A 13,093-nucleotide genomic window follows, 5' to 3' on the forward strand; every position below is an offset into this window, starting at 1 on the left:
TCCCCAGTTTGTCAATGATCAAAAGTGTATGTGTATTTGCCATGTTGTCAAATAAATATTTATATACAGCAAGTAATTTTTTTTTAGATGCATTTGTTACAACAGCTTGGCATTCCTGCAGATATATATATATATATATATATATATATATATATATATATATATATATATATATATATATATATATATATATATTGAAAGTACTCTCCTCTATTACAGATATATGTACTTTTAAATCTAGCCAAGGCCCTTCATTTTCTTTTAATTGTATTAAACATTAAAATAAAAAGGATGAAAAGCAGTTGATTAGCTGTGAATTGCTTCCATTAGCTGTACATGTTATTAACTGTTGTATTGACTGTTTCTCTACATCAGTAGCACAGTACATTAAACATTATATAGCCTTGTATTGCACTAAAACTAGTTTATTATTTGATGTATGTGTCAGCATTCTTGATTGGCCTATATATTTGTGTTAATTGGTGAAAAAAACAACTTCTAGCCTTTGTAGGGGTCCAAAAGTATCATTACTTATTTCACAGCCTGCTCTTTATTCATGACCCCCCCTCTCCCAAAAGTGTACATGAACATGCTGACCTCAGAAGCTGGCCCTAGATTTCCAAAATGTAATTATTACTCACTATAATGAAAGTTAAAATACACACCTTTGACTGGTTTACTGTTTCCTACAAACCCTTGGGCATTGTAGAATTTCAGTACCAAAATGTGATCATTATCTTTTTCTCTCTATGGCTCACGGATTTCCAAAGTGGTAAAAATTATTTTTTGTATTTTTATGATTCCATCTAGGCAGCTCAAGTCATTTTAAGTAAATTATATGTTATTACTTTCCAGTAGTAGTATTGTGTGACAGGCAGAATCTTCCAATCAACTTGTATTTATTTTTGGTTTACAGAAGCTTTTTTTTGTATGGTATGGTGTGTACTGTGTCATTTCATCAACATTTTGAAGATGTCGTGCTTTTAGATATATTATTGTACTGCATGTATTTCAATTAATTGTGCATGCATTTGCATACTAGGAGACTACAGTAACAAATAAGAACACATTATTTTCCGCCATTAAACAATGAATTGCAATTTCATTTAATGGTGTGGTGCTGTCTTTCTGTACCATTTGCCATTCAAATGATTTTTTGTAAAGTGCGCTGGGATGCTTGCACATGAAGGATGTAATATAAATTAAATAGGTAAGGTATGGTATACACTGACACTGCTAAACACATTTTATCAGAAAGGAACTTGAGAGGCCAAACACGGGTGTGTTGGGGGGGGGGGGAGTATCCAGTGACAAAAACACATGGGGATGTGCTCTATAAATAGGGTGATCATGGATGTTAGTGGATTAGATTTAATGTTAAACCAGGGTGCGTAAAGTGTTTATAGTGTTTTGTTTGTTTTATTATTTAAGATTAAAGTGCACGAAAACGCATCACTGCAGCTTTCTTGTCTCTGAATCTGCTTCGTGGTAGAAACAGCCTTGCCAGTGACGCTACCCTGTCACGTGGTGTGAGCAGCAGCATAGCGCCCCTAGAGACTCAGACCAGGAACTGCAGGTTTGAAGAAAAAAAAAAGAAACTAGAGAAAGAAAAGAAAGGAAAAAATAAAATTACATTTCTGGTGGCTGTAGTACGTTTGCAGGTAGGTATGTGAATATTTGAAGCTCTTTTTTTTTAGCAGAAAGTCAACACTGCCCTCAAACAACCCCGCACAGCACGCTCTGTACACTGCACATTTTGGACGGCCCCTAAATCCCTGCAAGCATTCAGTAAAAAAAATGTAAAGAAAGGACTTTGTATATTGTTTACTTACTCATTCCATTCAAATATCATTTTCTCAGTCATCATACTGACTGTGTCGTAGCTATGAACCTTTTTTTCTCATTGATGCTATCTGAGTTAGTAAATTCATGTTTAAAGTTTTACAAGTTTAAAAAAAAAAAAAAGTATCTTCTAAGTAAAATAATTCCAACACACGTTACTTAGCCCATAACACAAACACTACACAAATGTATTTGAATATACTGGGATGTTTGTTTGCACTGGACTTTTTTTCAACTACAGTACATTCTGCAATTTCTAAATTCTTGGAATGCTTGAACGTCATGTGTGTGAGTGTGTGAGAGTCTGGTGGCTGGTGGCCATCTTGGTGAAGGCACAGCCTGGAACCAAGTTGGCCACCATTTGCACAGCCACATGGTTTTGATTGTTAGATTTAATGATTCATTGTTTGATTGAGAGTGCATGAGAAGTGTGGTATGTGGCCAGGTGGTGATTTATTGAATAACTATTTGTCAATTAATCCCTGGCCACATATTATAAAAGGAGAGAAAGGATGTTTGTGTGTAGGACAAGGACAAGGACAAGGACACGGACACGGACACGGACACTGAGACGGAGAACTGTGATAGCCATTAGCTTGTGTGTGGTATTTTGTTTCATTTGAAGAGTTTCCGTTTTGGTAGTGTTTGCAGTGTTTTGTTCAAACTTTTATTTTGTTCCTGTGTTTGTTTGTTTTGATTTAATAAAAGTGCTTGAATAGCGCTAAACTGCAGTTTCCGTGTCTGGGTCTACTGTTTTCAAAGGGTGCAGACCAGCCTTGCCCGGGACGCTATGCCACACTAACCAAGAGCAAGGTCCATAAGTAGGCATTAAGCAAATGCAGAGGACTATAATGCATTTACGATGGTTTCAATCCCTACAGCTTTCATATTAAGGAACATATGCCCCAAACACAATAATGTAAGACTGAGCCATCTTTCTGCTAAAAAGTAGCTAGTAAATAGCTGCAAATGTCATTTTATTTGTGTCCACCTTGCCTTTTTATGGTGTTTACAAGGCAACAGGACTCAGAACCACTCACAATGAATGTAAACATCATATAAAGTGCAAAGTAAAGGAAATAATAAGGACATTTGAAGCTACTTACTCTTTAACACTCAATTAGTCCTTAATTGAATACATGCCAATGGACAAAAAAGAAACTGCATGGGTTATGAAGCGGCGCTGTAAGATAAAAGCACAGATAATTTTATTTTATTTTTTTTTAATTTTGACATACCCTGTAGTAGGACCTCAGACATTATTACTTTACCCTTAGATTGTTGTTTCTCAACCAAGACAGTGGAATAAATTTCTTTCATTGGAACTGCACTATCTCCCATAAATGCTTTAATATGCATACAGCCCCAAATACCAAAGAAAACATGTGCTGGTTTCATTGAAAACACACTCTTTCTTTCTACCTTACAATTTAAACAATTCTATATCCCTTTGTAAATATTTACAAAAATATTACTTTGAAGAAATATTATACAAAGTTTTACAGAATTTTTTTGGTTTTACAGAAATAACTGAAACCTGTTCATTTTAGGTTGGATTTTGACTCAACACAATATAGAACCTAGATGAAGAAAGCAAAAGTTTGACGACAGGAATTAAGTTGCATTAGCGAATTTCTTGTAAAATTATTATTAGTCTTGTAGAGATTTATGAGTGTAGTTCTTCGGTGAAATAGGGTCTCTGACGGAGGAGAGGGTTTCAAAAACATAATGAAAAGAAGATGTATTCATAGTAAAAACTCTGAAATATTTTGTAAAGTGCAGCACAAAATGTTCATTGTCGTGCTGAAAATAGCTGTCAGCACTATTTTACTCCTTTTCACCTTCAGCTGTGGCAGCTTCTGGATCCACCAATTCAGAAAGTACGAATTCCCTACTTAATGTTAGCTTCTTCTCAATACCGGTGATTCTCTGCTTCAGCTTCTGTTGGCTTACATCATACTCAGCCAACAGCCTGGCAAACTTAGTCTGCATGAGCTCTAAGGATGAATACATTCGGGTGACTTTTTCCTCCATATCTTTCGGGTCAGGACCGAGTGCAGCCACATCTAGATCTAACAGTCCATCCTTCATAAGAATCTGCCTTCCTTTCTCCTCCAGCATTGCCTTCGCATCTGGGTACTCTGTGAGAGCTTCCATGAGGTCATCCTTGGACAGGCAGAACAAGTCAGAGTACCCTATACTTCGAATGTTAGCTGTTCTGCGGTTTCCAGCTTTACTTCCCTTGATGTTTAGGATACTGATCTCCCCAAAGTAGCTTCCATCACTAAGGACCACAAACTGTGTAATTCCATCATCTGCCACAACAGCAAGCTTTCCTTCCTTGATGATGTACATTTCCCTGCCAATGTCCCCTTTGCGACAGATGTAATCACTCGGGCTAAAGACCTGTGGCCTTAGCTTCAACACCAGCTCAACCAGTAGTCCGGCCTCACAATCTGCAAAGATACGCACTTTCTTTAGCGTGTCAAGGTGGACATTGATGGCGATCTCTGCACGCAGCTTGTCTGGGAGATATTTCAGGACATCTCTTTCATCCACTGCTTTCTTGTTTGTCCACAAATAATCAAACCATTTGATGACTCTCTTTTCCAGATCTTTGTCGACCTTTCGAAAGTGCATGTACTGCTTGATGGCATCAATCCTGGCCTGGAAATCTGCTCTGGCAGCGTTCATGTTGGAAATCATGGAACCCACATTGCCGACAATGGTAGCGAAAATCAACACTCCAACCAAGAAGTCAATGACTACAAAGAAGTACTCAGAGTCTTGGACTGGAGGAGGGGTTTCTCCAATGGTGGTAAGGGTCAGAGTGGACCAGTAAAGGCTGTAAGCATATTTCCGGACAAGTCGGCCAAACTCTGGATCCGACACATTTGGGTAGACCCAGGTATCTTCTCCAAAGCCGATAGCTTTGGAAAAGGAGAAGTAAAGGCACGCGTTCCAGTGAATGATAATCACAATATACATGACCAGGTTGGAGATTCTGAAGATGTTGGGATAGTTGGTTCTCGTTTCTGTTCTTGAGAAGAACTCAAACATGCGGGGAACTCGAAAGAGCTTATTTAATCTCAGTTCCGGGTAGTTTAGTCCAGTTTTGAAGAACAGAAAATCAGTTGGTATCATTGACACCAAATCCAGTCTAAATTGTACACTTGTCACGTATCGCTGACGTAGCTTTTGCTCATCTTTGACCAGCAAACCTTGCTCCAGATAACCTATTTCAAAAGAAATACATGAAGACAGTAAAATTAGTTTTAATGCTAAATATATCTTATTCTTCTCTACTGATTGAGCACAAATCAGGCATTAGCTTATACTTGCAAATATGATTATTAAAGTACATTTTTGTTTTAATTCTTATTTGTTTATTTTTATTTCTTTCGCTGCTCAATTTGGATAATGTTGCATTACCGCTGAACCCAATTACCAATAAACCGGGGAATTATTCTGTACTTACTAATGTGTCCTTCCACAATTTTATAAAAGGAGGACCACGGATATAAATCATATACAGTAGCAATTACAACTAGTGATGACATGACAAGTTAAAGCTATATTTATCTGACCAAGACACATCTAAATAGGTCCTACTTTTCCCTCAGGCTTACGTGTCATTTATTAAACGTTCTATGTTTTACTGTAAGCTCTTTTGACATGCTGATAACAGGATTGAAACAATAACTTATGAGGATGCACTCACCTGTTCTTGTCCTGAAAAACATATCAGCCAGGTAAATGACATCTGATACATAGTCTATTATGAACCAAGTGGTTATGTAGTCATGCTGTAGCTCCTCAAAACATGCTCTGCAAACAAAATAAAAAACAAAAACAAAACATACCATTGTCTAAGAAGGCATCTATTAAGACTGATTGACAGAAGCCAGCTAGCTGGGAAGCCTACATTATGCACCAACCACAAAAATATTAGGATGCAATGTGATTTTCTTTTTTTTCTGATAAGACTTTAATTCTTGAGACTACTGGATTACAAATGCCCTTCATTTAATCATTTTCAGCAAGCTGTAAAGAATTAGGTTTTCTGGCTGATGAACTGGGAAACGACTTCAAGGTTAATGACTGTGTCAGAGACAACAACAATAGTTTATGGATGTTTAAGTATGGGTCCGGATTGCTAGTTATTACAACGAACAAACATCACGCATTCTCTGTTTACTTCAATAGCCTACCACCAAATTACAGCCCCGGGGATTCAAAAAACGTCTTTACTTTATTAGTGTTGTTGAACACGTTAGCGTGACGGCATAACGGTATTTATAAAAGGATATTACTGTGGGAAGCGAAATATCATTTTTTGTAAAATGCTTTAAGTAAATGTTTTAAAAAAAGTCAAGTTGAAATATAATGGGTCTCGACACCTCCTCTCATCAGCGCTTATTTTGGAAAGCGAAGCATTAGCAAGCTTTCACACTGCCACTCCCTGTAACTACATATCCCTCTTCAATGAATGGACAGCTAAACTGAGATCACTGCTATCATTGGTAGCTTCAAGTGTCCAATAAAAGAAAACCATTGATGTTACGAACTGGAGTTTCCACCTATCGTTCCATTTATTTTTTATAAAACCTTGAAGCAGCCAATGATAGCGCTAGCAATATGGGGACTGGTATTTAATTATGGTCTTGAGACTCAATGGAAAATCGGGAGGACAGGCAGGTATGGTTCACAGCCAGATAATATGCACCCTTGCTGCCTTTATGAAAAATGCTTTCCTGTTAAAAATGGACTGACGGTACACATGCGCATCTTAAAAACAACATGGAAGTCTGCATTTTATTTTATTGGTGTACCAGTTATGTGAACCCTTCAATATAACTGTTGTGTTTAAATCATTTTTTTCTTACTTTTTGTTAAATAAAGGGCCCTTTTCTCCCAGGCTAATTCCGGAATCCTGCCCAATATCATGCTACATTACCTGGCTATGATCATGGTCCAGTTGTACATCACAGGCACTGTTATAACAAATAACCAGTTGTAGTATATATTTCCTGCTGGATCAATAACGAAAACTTCCTTCTTAGGCCTGCCAGATGTACACAAGATAAAACATAAATAAAGAGTAATAATACAAATACATAACTCCAATAGTGCTGAAGCAAGGTCAAATGTAATCTTTCTATTGAGTGTTTACTTATGTTCATAAAACAATTTCAAAAACCTCTTCCTTCTAGATCATTAGAAAAAACAAACGACTGTGGTATTGTTATTTCGGTTGTTGTAAGTGTAAGTTACAATATTGTTTAAGTTTGCATTTTAAGCACAGTAAGAACTGATTGAGTTAACGCACACTCATCCCTAGATTAAAGATTCTTTACTTAAACTTGCTTGAAACAAGGTCACTTTTGACACATTAGAAAATTATTGTGAGTGAAAATATTACCAACACTACTAAAAGGGTTTGATTAAGAGACAACACAGTGATGTCTCTCAATTGAAGTTTGGTTAAAAAAAAGAAAAAAAACACTTACTCCTCCTTTTTCTCCTTCTCTTTTTCTTTCTCCTTCTCTTTTTCCTTCCCCTCCTTTTCTTTCTTATCTTTCTTTTCCTTTTTCTTTTCCTTTTTCCCTTCCAATTTTCTGAAAACAAAACACCAAATTCACATTCTCACAGCAATGTATTTGAATTAAGGTTTTTGTAATGGAGAAAATGTGTGATTCCAGAAGGTCTGAACTTGCTTACCTCTTTTTATCTTTTTTCTTTTTCTTTTTCTCCTCTCTGAGGAAGAAAGAACATGTTATAGATCACTTCTCATTAACAAAAAATGCAATATAAGTATTAAGAGGTACGGTAATGCTTTAATTTATTGAGTTCAGTTTATATGAATAAAGTTTGATATTTATGAAGCTTTTCCAGACTGCTATTGACTTCTTAACAACAGTTGAAAACAGTTCCAGAATCAAACATGAGCATGTGACAGAGACAGACCCGACCTGTGAGGGCGCTGTGTAAAGGGAACAGAGTGCCCTGGACTGGATGGCCAGACAATTAATTCCGGGTTAGGCGGAAGCCGACCATCTAGAAAGGAGGTGGCGCTACGGTACACTAAATTCATCGACCTGGAAGGGAAACGATGTGGCAGCCGCACATTGGAGGAGCGGTTGCAATTGTTAACCAAGGGGGCATGATTGACGGTATATAAGGGGACATAGCGAGGTGATCTGTTCCTTTGTATGATTAAATGCTGAACCGGAAGGAGAACGTAAAATATATATCGTGAGTGTTTTGTTTGTCTAAAATCTACTTGTTTGTTATTATTAGAGGGCTAACACAACCCGGACCTGTCGCTACAGGTCAGCACAAACCCGGTCAACACTGCACCTTGATCCCGATGAGTTGTATTTGCACCACAAGCACTACAGAACTCACTCTGGACTTGTGACCGTGTTTTGTGTATTAGTGTGTGTTTAAAAAAATACTGCGTATAGTAGTTGAGGACTCAACCTGTGGATTTAACAGAGCCATACGCATCGCTGTGTATTGCCTGTTCTCTTTATTGTTTACTGTTGTCATCAGACTTTGGATTATAAATAAATCATCATTTCACCAGTACTTTGTTGTTTGTCCTTGTCTAAAGCACTGCATCGCCCCTACACCTGCGCACTGAATTGCCACAGCTTTGTGTGGTGGCTACTTTTCACTATGTCTGCTTTCTTTACAACACTAGCTAATTTACTACATATGTACAGGGCAACGAAGCAATGATCCAAATAATCTCTGACAAAATAAAGATCAGTTCCATCGATTATTATTGGGGAGTGGCTTGGTTCTAGCTGACACAGCTAAAGATCAATACATACTCGCAAGTTAACTACATAGAATCTGCACGATTACGCAGTTAAACTGGTAACACAATCATTAGGTATCTCAAAATACACTGTCATAACAGACATTTGGTTGTGTAGCAACATGTTTACTTACTAAATGAATAAGGTTGCTAGTTAGCTTCTTTTGTAATTACACAATTTACATATGTGGTTATGTATTTACAATGTAACTTATGTAATTGCACTATAGTTATGTAAAATATTATGATAAACAGAAACATTTCTGGATTGTATTTGTATTTTCAACACATAACGATATGATATATATATATGTATATATATATATATATATATATATATATATATATATATATATATATATATATATATATTTTTTTTTTTTTTTTAATTGATTTCAAGTAGGGACCAACAGTATCCCCAGTTGTAATTAAGAGGCACTAAAACTGAAACAAATTCAGATACAGGTACATCTGAAAAATACAACACTGCTATTGAAGCTCCCTATATTACTTAGCAATGGGTTTTGTTTATTGTACTTACTCATCTTTGTTATTGCTGCGGTTAGTGTTATATTGAGCCACCGAACCAGGTAGGTATTGATCCCTGTTAAATAACAAATATAAATACACTTTATTAAACAATAAATACTTTATAGTCTTATATATAATAAATATATAACTAGTTTCTAGGTATCGGTAAGAGTAATGATGAAATAATGAAGTTCATTCAAAAGATTAATAATAATAATAATAATAATAATAATAATAATAATAATAATAATAATAATAATAATAATAATAAATTATTTGAGCAACTATATAAAAATAAAAACCTCTATTTGTTTTTCTCTCAGCTCTGCAATGCTATTCTCACCACAAATGAGCTGCATCTGTATACCGTGAATGTATTTGGTATGTTTTCTGCTGATTTGATGATGACACACAAAAACTCGCCCACTCAAATACACAATCTTCCAAGTGATTCAAATAGACCCATAAATTTCACGGATGAAATTAGACCTGGTACATTTTTTTTTCCAGATCTGTCAGACTGTTAATAGTAGGACCTCAGTGGCAGATGTATCTAAGATTTTTTATTTTTCACGTGGATCATGCTGGAGTAAACTCACTGAGGAAGGGCCAGTTATCCCTCCAGAACAACCGACTGAACCACCTTCCAGACATTTCCAGATGAACCAGTACTGTCCTGACCTATCATGGGTGTTGTTGATATATTCTTAATTTTCCACCCTCTGTTACCAAGATGTAAACTTCAGGCCTACCTGGATTCCCCACTTTCCATCCTTTCCAGCTCCTCGTCCATGCCTGGTAGGACTATCCTGGGAGGCCTCAGATAAGTTTGATGGGTGTTAATTACTGAGGTCATTCTGCTGGCTGTATCCAATGTCCTGTCCTAAAGCAAATTTACCATCAGTGGTATTGTATGAGAGGGGAAGCAGCTGAGGTACAGTTCACAGAACTAGATCATCTTGTGATCGGACCTGACACTTAGACAATGAAGATGCTATTTTTATTTTTTTTGTGCTTTATTTTAACTGGTACTGTTTTGTTTTTTCAGTGTTAATAGCAATTTGTTTTTACTGCACACGTTACCTAATGTGTATCATCATTACTCTTTTAAATGTATTCATGTCTGGATGTTTGTTTCTAAGAAAGTGTAAAGTTTCTAAATGCCTTGTTGAGATTCATTTAATAATTTGCATACAGCTTCATAATCATGGGGGAACGAAACAGAAAGACAGATTCTTATGCTACATCTTTCCCTCAAACATCCTAAAAACCCACCCATTGGCTATTTATAGACTACGAGCATAATCATGTGTGTTCACACAGTGGTGTGATTTGCCACTTCTTAACATTGTTTTTATTTAGATAATGGGGGTGTTATAGACAGCAACGATGAAGGAATTCCATAATTTAGTTTAATAGCTTTTAAAATTTAAGGGTGTGGATAGAACATGTTACAAACTTTTAGATTTAATAAAAAGGCATTTGTCACATGGAACTGTAGCACTACTGTATATAACATGCAGACATTGATAAAGACTTCTCATTGAAGCATCTGGCAAACAATTCACTATGCTTCTTTTTGGTACTATATGCAGAGAATATACATCACCAAAAGCTGTTTAGTTACTATAAGGCCACTCAAGGTAAAAGTTTTAATTAAGGTGTAATGTGTTAAATGCCCAGTAGGTGGGGTCAAAGTGTATATATATATATATATATATATATATATATATATATATATATATATATATATATATATATATATATATAATGGTACATGGTAATGTAAAATTCTTGCCAGTAGGGGGATATACAATAGACTAAATGTAATTAGTTTGATAACTAAAACACTGCAGCATGTGTCCAGGGTAAAGAGATGCAGAGTTGTCTGTTTAAACTCATAACAATCCAAATGTGTACTTTTTACTGCAGTGTGATATCATTGCAACCTACAGTGTAGGTGTGATGCAAATTTTCAACTTTGAATATTCAAATCAGTAGGTTGCAGTATAGGTAACTGGTCAACAAAAAATGTACTTTAGTTTTTTGTTTTTTTTTAATATAGCTAACTAATAGTTTTTTAAATGGTTAAAATGTAAACACTGGAACCATGCCGTTTACATAGTATATTTTAGAAAGCTTTTTCCAACAACTTGTTATTATCCTACAGCATAACCTGGTAACTTCTTCCTCTGTCCTTAAAGAATAACATGATTGGAGACAGCTACAGCCCCTACTCTGTAAAAAAAAAAAAGCTTAACACCCTTGTTTAATAATTGAAAAGATTCACATAAATACAATGCATACAAATTAATTAAACCGATTTTAAACATTGGTTTAAATATTTAATACGGACAGAGCAATTGTTTCTTTGAACTTCTTTGAGCTTGAGTTTCTTTGAAGTGCTGATACCCCCATAGTAACTGTAATGAAAACACATCTATGTTCTATTTATACTTGACTGGAATTTACAGTGCCACTAATATTGGTAATGAACTGGGTAACTATGCAACACCCATCCTGGTATTTTCAAATGGGATTTCACCATTTACCTACATGCCAAAGCACATTCAATTCTAGTAAGATGTTTATGAAAAAACAAAACGTACCTAAAAAGTGTTTCACAAATGTGGATTGTCTTTAGGAATCATGCTATTTGGACTCATTCTGTTTTAGACCTTTAAATCAGAAACATTGCATTTTTATATTTCCTTCCAGTATTACTCCTTTCAAAATGTAAAAATAGGTTTTGCACAGGGAATAGGGAATTCATTGTCAACCTAGAAAATCCAAGATCAAGCAAGCGTGGAATCTTGAGTAGGTGGGAACCCTATTAGCAAGACTGGCACCCCCTGAAAAGAATGCACGTCATATAAAATCTGCATGTCATATAAAATATTGTTCTTTATGTTGCATTGTCTTCTGGAACACAAAGGTCTTTTGGAATAATGCTGTACAAAGTATGATATGAAAGGAGAGTCTTATTACATGCTGGGATAATGTATTAAAGATTAGTGTCTGGCTTCTAAAGATCCATCTGGTCACTTTTATTACAGGCAGTATATAATAAATGAAGTCTCAATTTTCTAGTATAATAATTGGAAATTCAAAACTGAGTTATTAAAACTTTTTATATTATACTGAAGTTACAATTTACAAAATTTTAATTGAATGGTGGTATAAATTGTGTTAATCATTTTTAACATTTAGTTGAAAAAACATGTGATAATGCATTTAAAAACCAGATACACAAACAAATTGATGGCAATTGGAACAATAAACAATAAAGAAAGAGAGTACAATTCACTTACCTAATGTTAGTAATCAGTGTTATCGACTGCTCCTAGTAATTCAAGGACTTGAGAACCATTTCCAAATGGCAAGAACAACTGTGGGCAGATGTCATTGTCACAGACAAAAATCACACAGCCCTCCAAATCATTAACAATCAACCCCAAATATTGTCAATTGTTACTAATTTAGCATAATGTTCCTGGGTTTCAGCATGGCTCTGCCTGTCTGTTTGAGGATTTCCTTGACCCTGTGAAAGGATTGGGGGATTTGGGGATTGATGTAAATGACAGTGGCAAAGTCACTGTTATCCCTTACCTGAGTAGAGGCTCATAAATATGAATGAGATTTATTACTGCTATTTAACTCGCTGTGTGTGCCAAAGAAGAGGAAGTCACTTCCAGGGTTTCATAATTATAAAGTTTATTACAACTTGCTATGTGCATCTGTACATACCTTGCTTGTTGTGGATGTAACAGCAGCTTTTTTTGCCACGAGTGCTGTAAAAACATATCTTTTTAAGTTTGTCTTTTCAAAGCGGGAAGGACTATATATATATATATATATATATATATATATATATATATATATATATATATATAT

The 13,093-nt window shown here is 35.5% G+C and overlaps 1 protein-coding gene across 2 annotated transcripts; it reads right to left on the reverse strand.

Moving 5' to 3' along the window:
• Window positions 1-2,935: 2,935 nt before the first annotated feature.
• On the reverse strand, window positions 2,936-12,773 carry LOC117420421 (cyclic nucleotide-gated channel rod photoreceptor subunit alpha-like). Of its 2 annotated transcripts, none has more exons than XM_059032658.1 (8): window positions 11,809-12,028; window positions 9,952-10,082; window positions 9,210-9,272; window positions 7,564-7,599; window positions 7,353-7,460; window positions 6,800-6,907; window positions 5,564-5,670; window positions 2,936-5,078 (listed from the first exon to the last, which is right to left on the reverse strand). In XM_059032658.1, exons 2-8 carry the CDS (start codon window positions 10,053-10,055, stop codon window positions 3,670-3,672), a joined length of 1,935 nt encoding a protein of 644 aa, XP_058888641.1. In that variant the 5' UTR covers window positions 10,056-10,082; window positions 11,809-12,028; the 3' UTR covers window positions 2,936-3,669. The 2 variants fall into 2 exon arrangements, with proteins under 2 accessions (XP_058888641.1, XP_033889764.1); XM_034033873.3 differs by lacking the exon at window positions 11,809-12,028 and adding an exon at window positions 12,511-12,773 and having other exon boundaries at window positions 2,942-5,078.
• Window positions 12,774-13,093: the final 320 nt, after the last annotated feature.

The sequence above is a fragment of the Acipenser ruthenus genome, chromosome 1, assembly GCF_902713425.1.
Source record: "Acipenser ruthenus chromosome 1, fAciRut3.2 maternal haplotype, whole genome shotgun sequence".
Lineage (NCBI taxonomy): Eukaryota > Metazoa > Chordata > Actinopteri > Acipenseriformes > Acipenseridae > Acipenser > Acipenser ruthenus.

Excerpts from the sequence above, each read along its gene's own strand:
- LOC117420421 (XM_059032658.1), bottom strand. The coding sequence starts at position 10,055 with ATGACCTCAGTAATTAACACCCATCAAACTTATCTGAGGCCTCCCAGG. Across the intron at positions 6,908-7,352 it reads GAGAAGGAGAAAAAGGAGGA|GCCTAAGAAGGAAGTTTTCG; the intron begins GTAAGTGTTTTT and ends TACATCTGGCAG. Across the intron at positions 5,671-6,799 it reads TGGACCATGATCATAGCCAG|AGCATGTTTTGAGGAGCTAC; the intron begins GTAATGTAGCAT and ends TTTTGTTTGCAG.